Raw genomic sequence first — 15,612 nt, forward strand, 5'->3', positions numbered from 1 at the left:
GCCAATGCACGCTTATATGAAAGATAGAGCTTCGGAAAAAAAATTATGGCGTGTGCACAGCTGGGCCTGTCCCACATGGAGCCCTTCGTTCCTTTCCTCCTACCGCACCAACACTCCCTGGAAATAATATGTCTTCATGGCTCGACATGCCATAGCCTAGCATAAGCTGCTCAAGGACGTCGTCACCTGCAGCGCGAACAAACACAAGGTGCAAGCCCGCTTCGGCCAGCGTATATTACTGCAAATGGACAATGCAGACCGCTGCTTACTTATCTTACCTGCGCGCACATGCCGGTGCCTCGCACTTCCAGTTTAGGTAAATGAACACGGTGGCTCCCTGCCACCCTAAGGTTGGCTCGCAGCATGCCTCCATTTTCCCTGGTGTTCCTAGCGGCATTGCTCTGCCTGCACGAGTGTGAGTGCACTAAAGCGACTCAAGTTATGAACTGGTGTGGAAAGAAGCTGAGTAAGTACGCACTGAAGGAACGATTGGAGCTATAGGCTGGAAGGCCGCTGCAAGCACGCAAGTGCAAAAGGTGTCGTAAATCCGAACCATGCTTAAAACGCTGAACTCAGCAGTGTGCGCGCGAGGTGCTAAGAAATACACTATATACTTGTACACACATGGACTCCGTCTTTTGATGCAGCATGCTTAAGTCGATAATTACTTTAACGATAATTTTTTCGCTGTTTCCGTATTCGCGTTTATCTCTACTGACCCTTTACGTGGTGATCCCGTGGGCGCTGCCATGTTTGATCCCGTGGTGGCGCGTCCATTGCTTGCCTCAACTGCGTCCGTTGCCTCCGCGTTTAGAACGAGTGTTTTTGACTCCGGTGCGGCTTAGCAAACCTCTGTTTTGGGAGATATCGTAGACGGTGACTGGGCGGACGACACGAAGCTTTGGCCACCGCTTCAGAGACCATGCAAAAACGCTTTGGAAGCTGACTAAGCTAAGTCCAAATGGCGCGAGCAGGGTATACGGTGTTTGGTTTAAAGGCGAGGCTAAATATGTATTCCAAGCTATCCAAACTTTCCGCTCATGAATTGGATCAGGATTAGTGTGTTTTGTTCTTCCTTCTTCATTTGGCAAATATGTTGAAGCAGCGGCTTATCACATTTCTGACTCAGTAAATTTCCTTGCTGCGGTCACTATCTGATTATTTCAGCCTAATCGCTCGCGATTGTGCTCAGTTCCGACAGGTGTGTTACTGCTGCGCGCAAGGCTTGAAACGTAGCCGTTTTGTACATTGTAGTACCTTGTAGCAAAGATGTGTTACCGCTAGTAACTCGCTTATTCTTGTGGACCGTCACAAAATATTCAGCTTCGACCATTCCTGCGCTATCGGTGTAGTCCGCCATTTATTGTACGTGTATATATGGTGCGCATATATTCAAGTGTGTGCCCATTCAATTATCGACACGTTAGCGATAGAGTGGGCGTAAAATTCCGCGCCAGTTGGGGTAGATGTATGTAGATGCTATGCTCGAAACGTAAGATGACAGGAAGCGGCGCTACTCCCTTTGTCATCGTTTAACGAGCGGTACTCACTCTTGCCGACGTACCGGCGCTGCAGCACAATCTTTGAGGGCTAGCGATACAACTCTGGCGCATGAGCGAATTTCTGTATCCTCAAATAAAGCCGCACATCTCAAAGTGCCGGTAACACGTACAGACAGTTGCAGCAACGGTTGCTAACTTGGCCACACAGGGTCATCCCTTTCTTGATATGCCAGTTACTATTTTTGCAGCCAACTGCTGCACATGTCGTTTTCTGTCCACATGATTCAATCCGGCATGATTGGAGCACAGCGCGTTAGCGAAAAATCAGTTCCATTTCCGACAGCTGATTGTACAGAAGCAAAGTGGAGGCGGTAATGGTTTTGTGTTCGTGCGCTGTCGCTGACGCGACGTGCGGCGCACCGCCAAAAGCACCATCTCGTTTCTATAGAACAAACTGCACCACGAAAACGGTCCAAATTACAGTGTCATTCATTTTCGCACATTTCTATACCACTGAATGAACGACACGGGTTTGTTTAGTGTAGCTCAAATGGGATGCTCAGGACACTTCAGCTCCTATTAATGGAGAAGAAATGCTATCCTCAACACCGACAGCTTTCGGACACCCGATGCGCCACAGAAATCTCACCACGGGGCAAAGCAGCAGCCGTGATCACGCGCTCTGAGGACTAGAAATTTTTGTCAGTGTGACCATTCGGTACGGACTGGCATCCTTCGTGTTCAAACTTGTTTTGACACAGCGTGAAATATTGTCTATTGTTTAACCTCGCTTGTTCGTGTTCAAAGTTCAAACGTGATCGTCCCTGGTTTTTCAGGTATCAGTCTGGAAATGTGTTTGATATAGTAAAACATTTGCAACTATCGAGTTAAACGAATGATTTGTTTCATTGTGATAAGGAATTCGTTGAGCACGTGATAAAATTGTTGCAGAGCACTTTTTAAGAAATTTTATACAAAAAAAATTTGTTTCATTCCCATTAGTCGTTAGGAGCACGGTGAGAACTGTTTGCATAAGAAGAAAAATATATTTGAAAATCTAAGGAATGACGTGGCAAGCTGTCTTCTCCCATCTTTTCTAGATCCCATTCAACTAGCCAAATCAGCGAAGTTCGCCGCAGACCTGTTTGCGTCTTGCAGGGAGCAACTAAAGATGCTTGGAGTGGAGCCGACTATCGTTAAGGTGACAAAGACACGACGCCCGACAGAAATGCTTCGAAGCATGCTATAATTGTAAGCAGAACAGCGCGTATTTTGACAGAGACAAGGACGGAGACACGACACGGACGACTTGTCCCTCCTTGTCCCTGTCAAAATACGCGCTGTTCTGTTCAAAATGGCTTACCAACTCGCCCAAACGTCCCTTTTAAGATTGCAAACCTCCGTAACACAAGGCCGCTTAAAAAAGAGCGCGTGGAAGAGATGAACACTTCCAGAAACAAAAATATTTATGGAGAATTTCTAAGCACATTATGAATTCTCTATGCGCACACTGTATGGTCCTATTGTTCAATATTAAGTGCATATGCGTCAAGTAGAGCATAACATGTGCGTGTCGGACTTATGAATGCATTTATCACCGGCCTTCCCGTTGTGTGTATCTCATGTTCGTTGCTTACTGCCAAGCAGCTTTTGCTTCCGGAAGAAAACATGTCTGGAGGCCGCTTCTTTTTTGTTTAGTTTTCGATGATTTGATGTGGTGAGATTCAGGCAGAACCACTGCGGAGAAATCCAAGAACACTCTAAATTAAATTGTAGGGTTTATCGTCCCGCGGCTGGCACAGCCCACTGTGAAATACGCTTTAGTGAACAGTACCGGACTGATTTAGATCGCCCGGGTTTCTTCAACGTGCCCGTAAATCGCGGTACACGATCGTTTTTCCTTTCCACCCCCATGCGGCCGCCGCGGCGAGGAATCGAGCCCATGGCCTCATATTCACCAGCAGAACGCCATGTATTCGGTGAGGATAGCAATAGGGGCTTGTTGGTACGGCATATCTTATTTTGTTATAGCGCAAGCTTGACACGGACAACAGAAGGCACATTTGACACACACAGCGCTTATGTGTGTCAGATGTGCCTTCTGTTGACCGTGTCAAGCTTGCGCTAGAACAAAATAAGATATGCCATGTATTCGCTGAGCCACCGCACCGGTTTACCGGATTAGGAGCACTTTCTGAACGCTATGGACTTCACAAAATTAACGAACGCGCACGCCACGGTCGACACTGCACAAAGTGTCCAGCAGGACATAAACGCAAGACGATGCGCAATAGCGATTTCAAAGGTGCCACGTCGTGCCTAACTCGGAAACTTCCGACATTGAGTTTTACTTAATCAGTCAACGAAACACAAGGCTAAGCATCTGAGGCATGTAATGACATATTAGACATTAGACATTATTTATTTCATCATAAATTTGTACATCAACATAAGCAAACAACTGTTGGGCCCATAGCCACGGCTAGTGTGGGCCCATGTGGTATACGTGCGTTTGTGCTGCGGCGATCAGGACAGTGATGAACAAATGCGTATTGATTATACATAATTGTACAGGATGAGAAACAAGAGGAAAAAAAGAAAACATACATCAGTGCAACAATAGAATAGTATTACTGAAAAAATATCACCACAAGGACAAAGCAACATTCTTAACTAATTTTTGAGAGATATAATCTTTTTATGGAAAATAAAAAGTTACTGGCACTCTTCACTTCTATTGGTAAGGTGTTCCATATCTTTGTACCATGATACTGAATTAGTCTTTGACCATATGTGTTTCGGGTAACTGGTAAATTGAAATTTATGTTAGTGGCGTGTCTAGTATTTCGTGTAGGAATCACAAATATACTAAACGACAATGAGTGATTGCGACATATTATGCTATTCACTAAAATAGTAACTTTCATTTCGGAGGATAGGGTAAAGGGAAGTATTTTCAACCTGCAACATAAATGACTGCTGGATTCGAATGGACTAGAAAACGTCATTATCCGCACCGCTCTCTTTTGTAAAGCGCAAAATTGGATCCAAATATGTTTTAAATGTGGACGACCATGATTCGCAACAGTATGTCATATTACAATGAAAGAGAGAAAAGTAGATTATTTTCAGTACCGAAATATCGAAGCATGCCCTCGCCTTTAAGAGCCCATAACACGCTGACGCTAGCTTCGAACATACATTATCAATGTGTGGTTTCCAGTTTAAACTACTGTCTAGTGTCACGCCGAGATATTTAATTGTGTTCACCTGCTCCAGAATGCTATTATCAAGATATACTTGCAGAGGTGCACTGTTAACATGACTATGCCTAGAATGAAAAATCATGTAGTGAGTTTTAGCTTCGTTGAGTGTAAGTTTATTTGCTCCAAACCATGATGAAACACAGATTAGTTCTTTATTAGCAATCTGTATTACTTCATGAAGTGTGTGCCTGTAAACACCAGTGCAGTATCGTCCGCGTACATGACAGCTTTGGCAGATGTGAGAATTGAAGGAAAATCGTTGACATACAAAGAAAATAAGATTGGTCCTAGGACAGACCCCTGTGGCACACCAGTTTTAACAAAAGAACACGAAGACGTAAAATTAGTAATTTCAACAAGCTGCTGTCGGTTGGTTAAGTAACTAGAAAATAAGTTGAAAGTACTGGCACTGAAACCGTAGTATTCAAGTTTCTTTAGTAGTATGGAATGAATAACTGTATCGAAAGCCTTCTTGAGGTCTAGAAATATTACTAAGGCTAATTCATTATTATGGAGTGCTTCGTTTATATGCTGCGACAACTCTAGTACTGCTGAGGACGTAGAGCGACCGGTTCTGAAGCCATGCTGAGATTCATTTAAAAAGTTGTTTGTGCTCAGGTACTCTTTCAAATGAATAGAAATAACCTTCTCAAACACGGTATTAATAACACTCAAAACAGAAATTGGTCGATAACTTCCAGGGTCATTATTATCACCACATTTATATATAGGAGATACTTTAGCAATCTTTAGTTTCAGGGTATGTACCGCGTGCGATATTAAGATTGAATGTGGTTGTAAGAACAGGGTAGAGGAGGTCAACGTTATCTTTGAAAACTTTGACAGTAATGCCATCGTGACCAGCCGCCTTGTTAGCATTCATATCGGTTAATATATTTTGTACTAGAGTATTTTCTATTGCTTTAAGGCAAAATGTGCAGCATAATAACGGGTAATTAACATCACATGTGTGATGAGTTATACAGTCAGCTAGAACTGGCCCAACGTTGGTAAAGTATGTGTTAAACTCATCAACTTTTTCGGTGTCAATTCGGTCAGGAGCAATGTGCCTCTTCACAGGTGCACTAAATACATTGTTAATAATGTCCCACATCTTTCTAGAATTACCTTGAGCCTTACGGATCAGTTGCGCGTTAAACTCATTCTTCCTGTTACGAATGATTGCAACGACAAAATTGCGGGAGCTACGAAACTGCTGTAAGTAGTACATATTATGTATTTGCTGTTTCCATTTCTGATACCAAGTGTCCCTATCCTTAATGGCGCCTGATATAGTCTTAGTCATCCATGGACACAACGGCTGCTCGTACCTGTGATGATTGGTTGTTGTGCATTCAGAGATGACACGGGAGAGGGTTTTCAGTAGCTTGTCACATTCGGTATTGTTGTCTGCAGTGAGTACGTCAGAGAAATTTATCTTCTTAATTTTGTCATGAAGCAGCGAGTAATTTATTCGACCTGTGCGTGGATTTAGTTCATTCCTAGTAATGCTTCCATCATTAGGTATCAATGCGAAGACAGGAGAGTGATCTGTTATACTCGTATTGTATACACCTGCGAGAATATTATTATGATTGCATAGAATATGGTCGATGATTGTGGCTCAGGTTGCTGTAATTCTTGTGGGTTGAGGGATTGTGTTTTTGTAATTGTATGATTGTAATAACAGAGAATAATCGGCATTTAGGTCTCCGTAAGTGTCGTATGTTGAAGTCCCCGGTTACAACTACAGAGTTAAAGTTTCTATCGGTCAAACCGGAAAGAATGGTTTCCAGAACACTGTAAAACTGTTGTAAAATTGAACTGGGTGGTCGATAGACTACGCCATACGACCATAAGGATGAACTCGAAGGCGAAGGCATGAATCACTGCACAGGAAGCGTCGAAGCTTCCTGCATAGTGGTGCGTGCTTTCGTATTCGCATAAGTAATTGCATCATATGCAAAGCACGTCTACACGCTATAGCATAAGATGGCCCGGTTCATCGTTCTACTGACAGACGTAAGCACACACTGGCCCGCTGACTGAACTGTTGTACTTTGCAAGAGTTCGGTACATTTGCCGCGGGTTGGACGAAATCGTTAAGCGTGGTGCACGTTAAACATTCGTACTTGCGAAATAGTCACTCGATAGTTGGCCTCCCTGCCTTTCCTTTCCTTTTCTATATTTCTCGTGCAGATATTCATAATCCTTACCTATTTCAAATGACAATAATATTTCAAATTACAATGCTGTAGACGCGGCTTGACGGATAGTGTTATGCCCTTGAACTGTCACGTATTTACGATACTCAGTAAGCTGGCAATATCAAATATTTCTTTTAGCCTTCGACATCATTCGCCAGCTAGAATCATATTAAAATATAATTTCATTCGCAAGACACTCACAATGCCACTGCAGTGCTGTGCGGGTCAAGGGTAATTAAATTGCGTAAGGAAACATGCGCTTCCATGCATGTAGCGATTACTGTTACCATCTATGTGTCTATTTAATCTGCATGAACCGTCTTGTATATACAGTAAACAGTCAGCGCCACCTGAAAACTAAAAGAATACAGCTGTCTACTAGTTTGAAAAGGTGACACTCTTACTACTGCTTCGAAACAGTTGGCCCTTTGTAGTTCGTGCTTGTTTTATGATTATGTTAAGTTTGCAAACTAAAATATTTCTCGACATATCGGAGGTTCACTGGAACATGTGCAGCATGCCAATGTATACTTGTAAACACTATCCTGCAGGAAATAAAAAGAGCGTGCGTCGTCATCCGCATCTGCTACGCCTATGTGGACGATCTCAAAGTAAGGACAAGTCAAAACATGGCTGAGAGTGCTCACAGGTACTTCAAACGTACTATTTTCATCTAGGAAAGCGACGAATTTCACACTGCGTTTCCGAACTGTGTCAAAAAGCTCTTTCAAGGCATGGAGACGGCGTCTAAAGTAAGTCCTACCGCTTTCATTTTCTATATTTCTATATCACCCCGCAATGCAACCTTCAAAATAATTTGACTATCGTTTAGAGTGGTGCTGATACTAGATGTGGCAGCATATTTTTTACGGTACCTCGACACTGACGAGAGTTAAGAATTCATCATCAACATTGATGACTGTCAAGAGGTAATGAGGGTGCAAACACGCCCATAATATTTTCGCATATTCACATCGCCGTTCATTGCTGGAGTCACATTTCACCATGTCGAATAATGTGAGAGCTTATCTGAGAAGCACGCTTCCTCCACATGAAAGAGAGGAACTAATGAGAGGCAAATGCTTTCTAAAAGAATAAGGCGTGAGGGTACTTAAAATATATTTGCTGTCCAGTACAGCATTACGCAGAAAGAGCAATGGCCGTCCCGACGCCAGCCCTTTTACATTGCGACTTCACAAAACGACAAACACGCCACAAGAATTACACACAAAGCTGCTTGCTTGAGTCATTCCAGCACGGAAGAAAACAATACATCTTCGTTGCTACTGCATTGTGAGGGTCTATAGGCTGGAAGTCTGTAGAAGGAGGAGGAGGAGAATGCAAATGAAGGAAGAAAAGGTAGGAAGGAAAGGTAGGGAGGTCAACCAGATGTACGTCCGGTTTGCTACCCTACTCAGGAAAAGGGGTTTAAGGAAAGAAAAGAAAGGAGAGGGAGGGAAGAAGATACTATCAGTGTGAGTACGTGCGGATGTCCGTAACTTCACGCCTATACTTAGTCACTGAGGCCAGTCGCTTTCATGAAACGTAGCAGTGCCCGCGTCGCTTTGTACGCCTGCGACGCGTGGGGCCATGCTCCGAGAATCTTATTCTCTGAAAATGGTCTGTTATCTAATCGGTTTAACACCCTCTGAAGAACGTCACGTTCGTTGTCATAGAGATTACAAAGGCAAATAATAAATAATAATAATATGAAAGATAAGTTTGTAGATCGGTCAGTAAAGCAACGTAGATGCTTGTAGCTTCCGTAAAAAAGTAGCTACACGTCAGTCTGCGCTAAATCTAAAAAGAAAAGACCTTGAACAACCGATGTTGTGCAACTTCGGTCACGTTTGACGTCATTTTTAGAAAAGCCTTATTGACATTTTTCTAGAGGATATTCTGTTATTATGAAATGTCATCACTATTCTCCTACAGCTACTGCTATATACGCACCGTACGCAATTAATTACATTCAGACAATAGCAGTGACAACAAAAGTTTATTAAACACACACCGAAAGAATTGACACAATATTTGAACATCTTCTAAGGTCTTGCCGCGCCTCATTCCCCGCGATCTACCACACTTTGTTGTTTCTTCTGTTCTTACATCAGATTTTGCCTAAAATGTGAGGACGGCGTTCCATTTTGAGATTTAAAAACTGTATCCCACCTCTTTAGGAGCTATGGGCTCACATCATGACAAACAGAAAAATAACTTTTAATCTAAAAGGAAAGAAATTACACGGATGCCCACACTCGCGGTAGAATGTAATAGATTCATTGTAATAACAGCAAAACGCAAATTAAAATGGGGATTGAGGCCATAATTATGGTTTAGGTCATCGCCATGCAATGGTATAAAGACTTACATAGCATCATAACAGCAAGCCATAACTCGAGAGCAACAATCCAGTTCAGCCTATTCATATGCGATGATGACGTGCTATTCCTCGAGCCTGATACGCAGACCGTTCCTGTTGCATTACAGAGTATGGCCACAGACTACCACGTGAACATCAGCACTATTATCGACGAAGTGAAGGTAAGCTTGTAGTCTATAGTCGGCATTTGGAGTGTGACATTTCGCGTACAGTGAGACATTAACGGCAGCGGTGGCGTAGAGGCAGAGCATCCGCCTCGCGTGCAAGAGGACCGTGGCTCGAATCCCAGTCCCGCGCAATTTTCCACCGGATTAAAAAAAAAACATCCGCGCGTTGATAAAATTGCATAAACAAGCCTGGAGTGCGGCCTGATACCGGGGAGCAGAACAGGTACCGCACTCCCTCACCAGAGCAGGTTTGGCCACCTTGGTGCAGTACTTGGCCACAACCTCCTATATGAATACAACAATCAAACCGCGGCTCTCAGTCCCCAGGAGCTGCGAAGCAATTGGCCACGGCGGCGGTCAGACCTGTGACGCAGCAGAGGGTATTAAATATCTCTGGGTCCAGACAGGCCGCCATTGGAATCTGAACCTGGCAACGTTTAACGCTAGAACGTTATCTAGTGAGGCGAGTCTAGCAGTGTTATTGGAGGAATTAGCGGACATTAAGTGGGATATAATAGGGATCAGTGACGCTAGGAGGACAAAGGAAGCACATACAGTGCTAAAAAGCGGGCACATCCTGTGCTACCGGGGCTTAGCGGAGAGACAAGAACTAGGAGTCGGATTCCTGATTAATAACGATATAGCTGGTAACATTCAGGAATTCTATACCATTAACGAGAGGGTGGCAGGTCTTGTGAACCATAATAAGAGGTAGAAATTGAAGGCCGTACAGGCCTACGCCCCTACATCCAGTCATGATGACCAGGAAGTCAAAAGCTTCTATGAAGACGTGGAATCGGCGATGGGTAAAGTCAAAATGCACTACACTGATGGGCAACTTCAATGCCAGGGTAGGCAAGAAGCAGGCTGGAGACAAGTCAGTGGGAGAATGTGGCATAGGTTATAGGAATAACAGGGCAGAGTTATTAGTAGCGTTTGCAGCACGGAATAATTTGCGGATAATGAATACCTTCTTTCCGCTAGCGGGATAACCGAAAGCGAACGTGGAGGAGCCCGAATTTCCGAGACTAGAAATGAAATAGGCCTCATACTCTGCGCTAACCCTGGCATCATACAAGATGTGGACGTGCTCGGCAAGGTGCGCTGCAGTGACCATAGGATGGTAAGATCTCGAATTAGCGTAGACTTGAGGAGCGAACGGAAAAAACTGGTACATAAGAAGCCGATCAATGAGTTAGCGGTAAGAGGGAAAATAGAGGAATTCCGGATCAAGCTACAGAACAGGTATTCGGCTTTAACTCAGGAAGAGGACGTTAGTGTTGAATCAATTAAAGACAGTCTCATGGGCATCATTAAGGAGTGTGTAATAGAAGTTGGTGGTAACTTCGTTAGACAGGATACCGGTAAGCTATCGCAGCAGACGAGAGATCTCATTAACAAACGCCAATGTATGAAAGCCTCCAACCCTACAGCTAGAATAGAACTCGCATAAATTTGTAAGTTAATCAATAAGCGTAAGATAGCTGACAAAAGAAAGTATAATATGGATAGAATCGAGCATGCTCTCAGGAACGGAGGAAGCCTAAAAGCAGTGAACAAGAAACTAGGAATAGGCAAGAATCAGATGTATGTGCTAAGAGACGAACCCGACAATATCATTACTAATATGGATAAGAAAGTTCAAGTGGCTGAGGAGTTCTATAAAGATTTATACAGTACCAGTGGCACCCACGAAGATGATGGAAACGGGAATAGTCTAGAAGAATTTGACATCCCACAGGTAACGCCGGAAGAAGTAAAGAAAACCTTGGGAGCTAGATAAAGGGGGAAGGCAGCTGGGGTGGATTAGGTTACAGCAGATTTGTTGAAGGATGGTGGGCAGATTGTTCTAGAAAAACTGGCTACCCTGTATACGCAATGCCTCATGAACTCGAGCGTACCGTAATCTTGGAATAACGCCAACATAGGGGACGCGAAAGACTTCAAAGTTATACGCCGATCAGCTTACTGTCCGTTGTCTACAAATTATTTACTAAGGTAATCGCGAATAGAATCAGGCACACCTTAGACTTCTGTCAATCAAAGGACAAGGCAGTATTTCGTAAAGGCTACTCAACAATAGACCATATTCATTATCAATCAGGTGATAGAGAAATGTGCGGAATATAACCAACGCTAATATATAGCTTTCATTGATTACGATAATGCGTTTGATTCAGTCGAAACCTCAGCAGTCATGCAGGCATTACGGAATGACGGTGTAGACGAGCCGTATGCAAAAATACTGAAAGATACCTATAGCGGCTCCACAGCCACCGTAGTCCTCCATAAAGAAAGCAACAAAATCCCAATGAAGAAGGGCGTTAGGCAGGGAGATACGATCTCTCCAACGCTATTCACCGCGTGTTTACAGAACGTATTCAGAGACCTGGATTGGGAAGAATTGGGGATAAGAGTTAATTAAGAATACCTTAGTAACTTGCGATTCGCTGATGATATTGCCTTGCTTAGTAACTGAGGGGTCAATTGCAATACATGCTCACTGACCTGGACAGGCAAAGCAGAAGGGTGGGTCTAAAAATTAATCTGCAGAGAACTAAAGTAATGTTTAACAGTCTCGGAAGAGAACAGCAGTTTACGATAGGTAGCGATGCACTGGAAGTGGTAAGAGAATACATCTACTTAGGGCAGGTAGTGACCGCCGATCCGGATCATTAGACTGAAATAATCAGAAGAATAAGAATGGGCTGGGGTGCGTTTGGCAGGCATTCTCAGATCATGAACAGCAGGTTGCCATTATCCTCAAGAGAAAAGTGTATAATAGTTGTGTCTTACCAGTACACACCTACGGGGCCGAAACCTGGAGGCTTACGAAAAGGGTTCTACTTAAATTGAGGACGACGCAACGAGCTATGGAAAGAAGAATGATGGGTGTAACGTTAAAAGGATAAGAAGAGAGCAGATTGTGTGAGGGAACAAGCGCGAGTGAATGACACCGTAGTTGAAATCAAGAAAAAGAAATGGGCATTGGCAGGACATGTAATGAGGAGGGAAGATAACCGGTGGTCATTAAGGGTTACGGACTGGATTCCAAGAGAATGGAAGCGTAGCAGCGGGTGGCAGAAAGTTAGGTAGACGGATGAGATTAAGAATTTTGCAGGGACAACATGGCCACAATTAGCACACGACCGTAGCAGTTGAAGAAGTATGGGAGAGGCCTTTGCCCTGCAGTGGGCGTAGCCAGGATGATGATGATGATGATGATGATGATGATGATGATGATGATGATGATGATGATTTCGCCTAATCACTTATCGAAGAACTCATGTTTTTCCATATAAAGCTGAAAGATTGCGCGACGTAGCATTTTTCTTCGACTTTCTAAATTACACAAACAGGTGTTGTGCAATAGCATTTCTTCCTACCATACCGTCTCGGTGATACCGTTTATCTATCATTTTATATGGACACTTCAGAGATTAAGAATTTTCTATTTATAGCGCACACGTGTACGAGCGCATACAATAGCTGTCGCTCGCAAACACGCAAGTATTGTTTTGTAGATGCCTCCGAAATAAAATACAGGAAAGCGAGCAACAGTCCTGCAGAAGGATCATATCATGACTACCAGCATCGTTTATTGCCAAACTTCATCAGAAATGATTTAATTCCTCATAGCAGCTTTTTAACGATTTCAAATAGCTAGATATGTTCTTTAATAGAGCACTTAAGCACGCAGTTGTCGGTATAACGTTGCTGTTACCTTTAGCGTGCCGCAAACCCCGCGCATGCGAGGTAGGTGCTTAACAGTATCGGTTTAAAGGCAACGCTATGCTGAAAATACTCCCCTGCTTGGTTAAGATTGAAACATTGATTGATTGGTTGAGATTGATTAGTTGAGATTGAAAAAGAAAGTTGCTCTGCGATAGAAACACTAACTAGAACTGTGGCTCAGTTTGTTGCCAAGAATGATGAGCTTGGTAACGTCTGCCGTTGCAACAACATTATTATACACGGCTTGCACGAAAATCTCGATGAAAATGAGAGCATTGAACTAGATAGGGTTGCACAGATAATTTCTGGTACGCTGCAAATTACGCCCCCACACATTGAGCGTTGCGACAGGATCGGCGGAAAGCGCAGAGAGCATCCTCGCCCAGTTATTCCGAAGTTGCTGGATTTTCGGGAAAAATATATGGTAGTGAAAAACGACTGGAAGCTTAAAGGGTCGCAATATGCTCCTCGTGTCTGGAATCCGCGCAAGCAATGCGATATTAATCAAATCGAGGTCGTCCAAAAGAAAGCGATTCGCTTCATATGCCGCAGGTTCGATAGGGATTTTTCACCTTCCGCAGCGCTTCCATCCTTTGGCTTGCAACCGCTCTCAGATCGCCGACGCAGGGAATCGTTAAAAATTCTGCATTGCATTATTAACTCCTCTTGGCGGATTTCATCAGATCTCTAACTACTGCTAAACCATCCAATGGTAGAAGTCACCATCACCTAACCGTTGCGCCTTATTTTGCCCGTACAGACACGTTTAAATGCAGTTTCTTTCCCCGTGTTATTGAATATTGGAATTCTTTGCTTGGTGATACACGTTCTCTGCCTTCAAACTTACTTTTAGCGACCATTGAATGGGTAACTATTTTCATTGCGTCTGTATTGTTCATATTGCTTTTATTTGTCGTTGTTTTGCTTTTCATACCCACTCCTGCAATGGCCCAATAGGGCTGCAGTATGTACAAATAAATTTTAAGAAACTGCACCCGTTTTATGTTGGCAAATATATCTAAAACGAACGCACAGTCACGTGCAATATGATGTGCAATACCGGTGCCCGTGGTCGAAGGGGCTCCAAGACTGTACGGCTCCGCAGACACAGGGTAAATTCCAGGCCTTAACAAGGCTCCAATAATTGGTATTTCTTAAGCCGCTATTTCGAATGTCAGAGACGCCGCGCAGCCCTATAGAGCCCCTTCGAACACGAACAAGGGTGTTGCAAGTCCTATCACATGCGACTGTACGTACTGGCATGCGCATAGCCATGCACCGTGCCAACGCCGAATGAAAAAGAAATAAAAAAAGACAATGCAAGAACTAAATGTGCTTGTGTGCGGTGATTGCCACTAATTTGAACGCGCACATTACCCGAGATTGTATCCAATTTTATACATAGTATGCTTGAAATTAAGACAATGGAAGGAAACCGTCATAGTAGATAAAATATTGGAGCTTTGTTTTTTGTACAGGATGTTGTGATTGAGGTTTTTTGTAACAAATATTTCGAGTCACGACAGTGATCTTTCTGGAAACGCAACTACACGTGGACTGGCGTTTCCCGCGTTGAGAAATTATTGTTGTCGGATTGTAACGGTGGCATCATCTGCATGTACGCTTATAGTTGAAGTATTTCTGTGAACGAAGGTCATTTCACTACTATACTGCTACTCTTTTGACGATATGCTTAACTTTGTCAACATTGATTTTCTGGTTCCTCGTAGAAATGCCAGCCGAAGAACATGCCAAAAGACGAGGCCTACTTGCTGGGAATGCTGGCATGGTTTGGAGACTTTGTAAAAGCATAAGAAGGATCCAGGCGGCGACAATACTTCTTGATGTAAATCAAGAAAAAAAACGGATGGACAGGATAACTCATGCAAATAGAAGGTTGCTGTTATCATGAAGAATGAATGGAAACTAATCTGATCCAATTATTACAGCGTCTTCGTACAAATAACAGCGACTGAAACCTTAACTTTTCACTGCATAAGACATTTACTGATAAGGAGCTGACGTCACCGTCAATCCTTGTTTTATTATGAAACCTTCACTGCTTGCGCCATAATAAAGTTTGACGGCTCACATATGTTGGTACTTATACATGTTCTTGCCTCATCGCTCACTCTGAGCCCGGCAACTTCATTTTAGAACTCCTCGTCCGGCAACTTCATTTTAGAACTCCTCGTCCGGCACGGTGGTGAGACACCGCGACTCCGGCGTGAAGCCGACACAACCCTTTTCCCCGAGAATTTAGTCAACAATAAAGCTGGAATAAAAAAAAAAACCCAGCTTGAGGACGCCAAATCCCATATAATGCTTTTAGTTGCTTCGAGTTTCCCGGTT

The 15,612-nt window shown here is 43.4% G+C and overlaps 1 protein-coding gene across 1 annotated transcript; it reads left to right on the forward strand.

Moving 5' to 3' along the window:
- The first annotated feature begins 284 nt into the window (after window positions 1-284).
- LOC126536248 (uncharacterized) lies at window positions 285-15,195 on the forward strand. Its single transcript, XM_050183140.2, has 6 exons — window positions 285-466; window positions 2,603-2,703; window positions 7,527-7,586; window positions 7,653-7,727; window positions 9,466-9,519; window positions 14,991-15,195. The coding sequence occupies exons 1-6, from the start codon at window positions 364-366 to the stop codon at window positions 15,072-15,074; spliced, it is 477 nt and encodes a 158-aa protein (XP_050039097.1). The 5' UTR covers window positions 285-363; the 3' UTR covers window positions 15,075-15,195.
- Window positions 15,196-15,612: the final 417 nt, after the last annotated feature.

The sequence above is a fragment of the Dermacentor andersoni genome, chromosome 4, assembly GCF_023375885.2.
Source record: "Dermacentor andersoni chromosome 4, qqDerAnde1_hic_scaffold, whole genome shotgun sequence".
In the NCBI taxonomy this organism is placed as follows: domain Eukaryota; kingdom Metazoa; phylum Arthropoda; class Arachnida; order Ixodida; family Ixodidae; genus Dermacentor; species Dermacentor andersoni.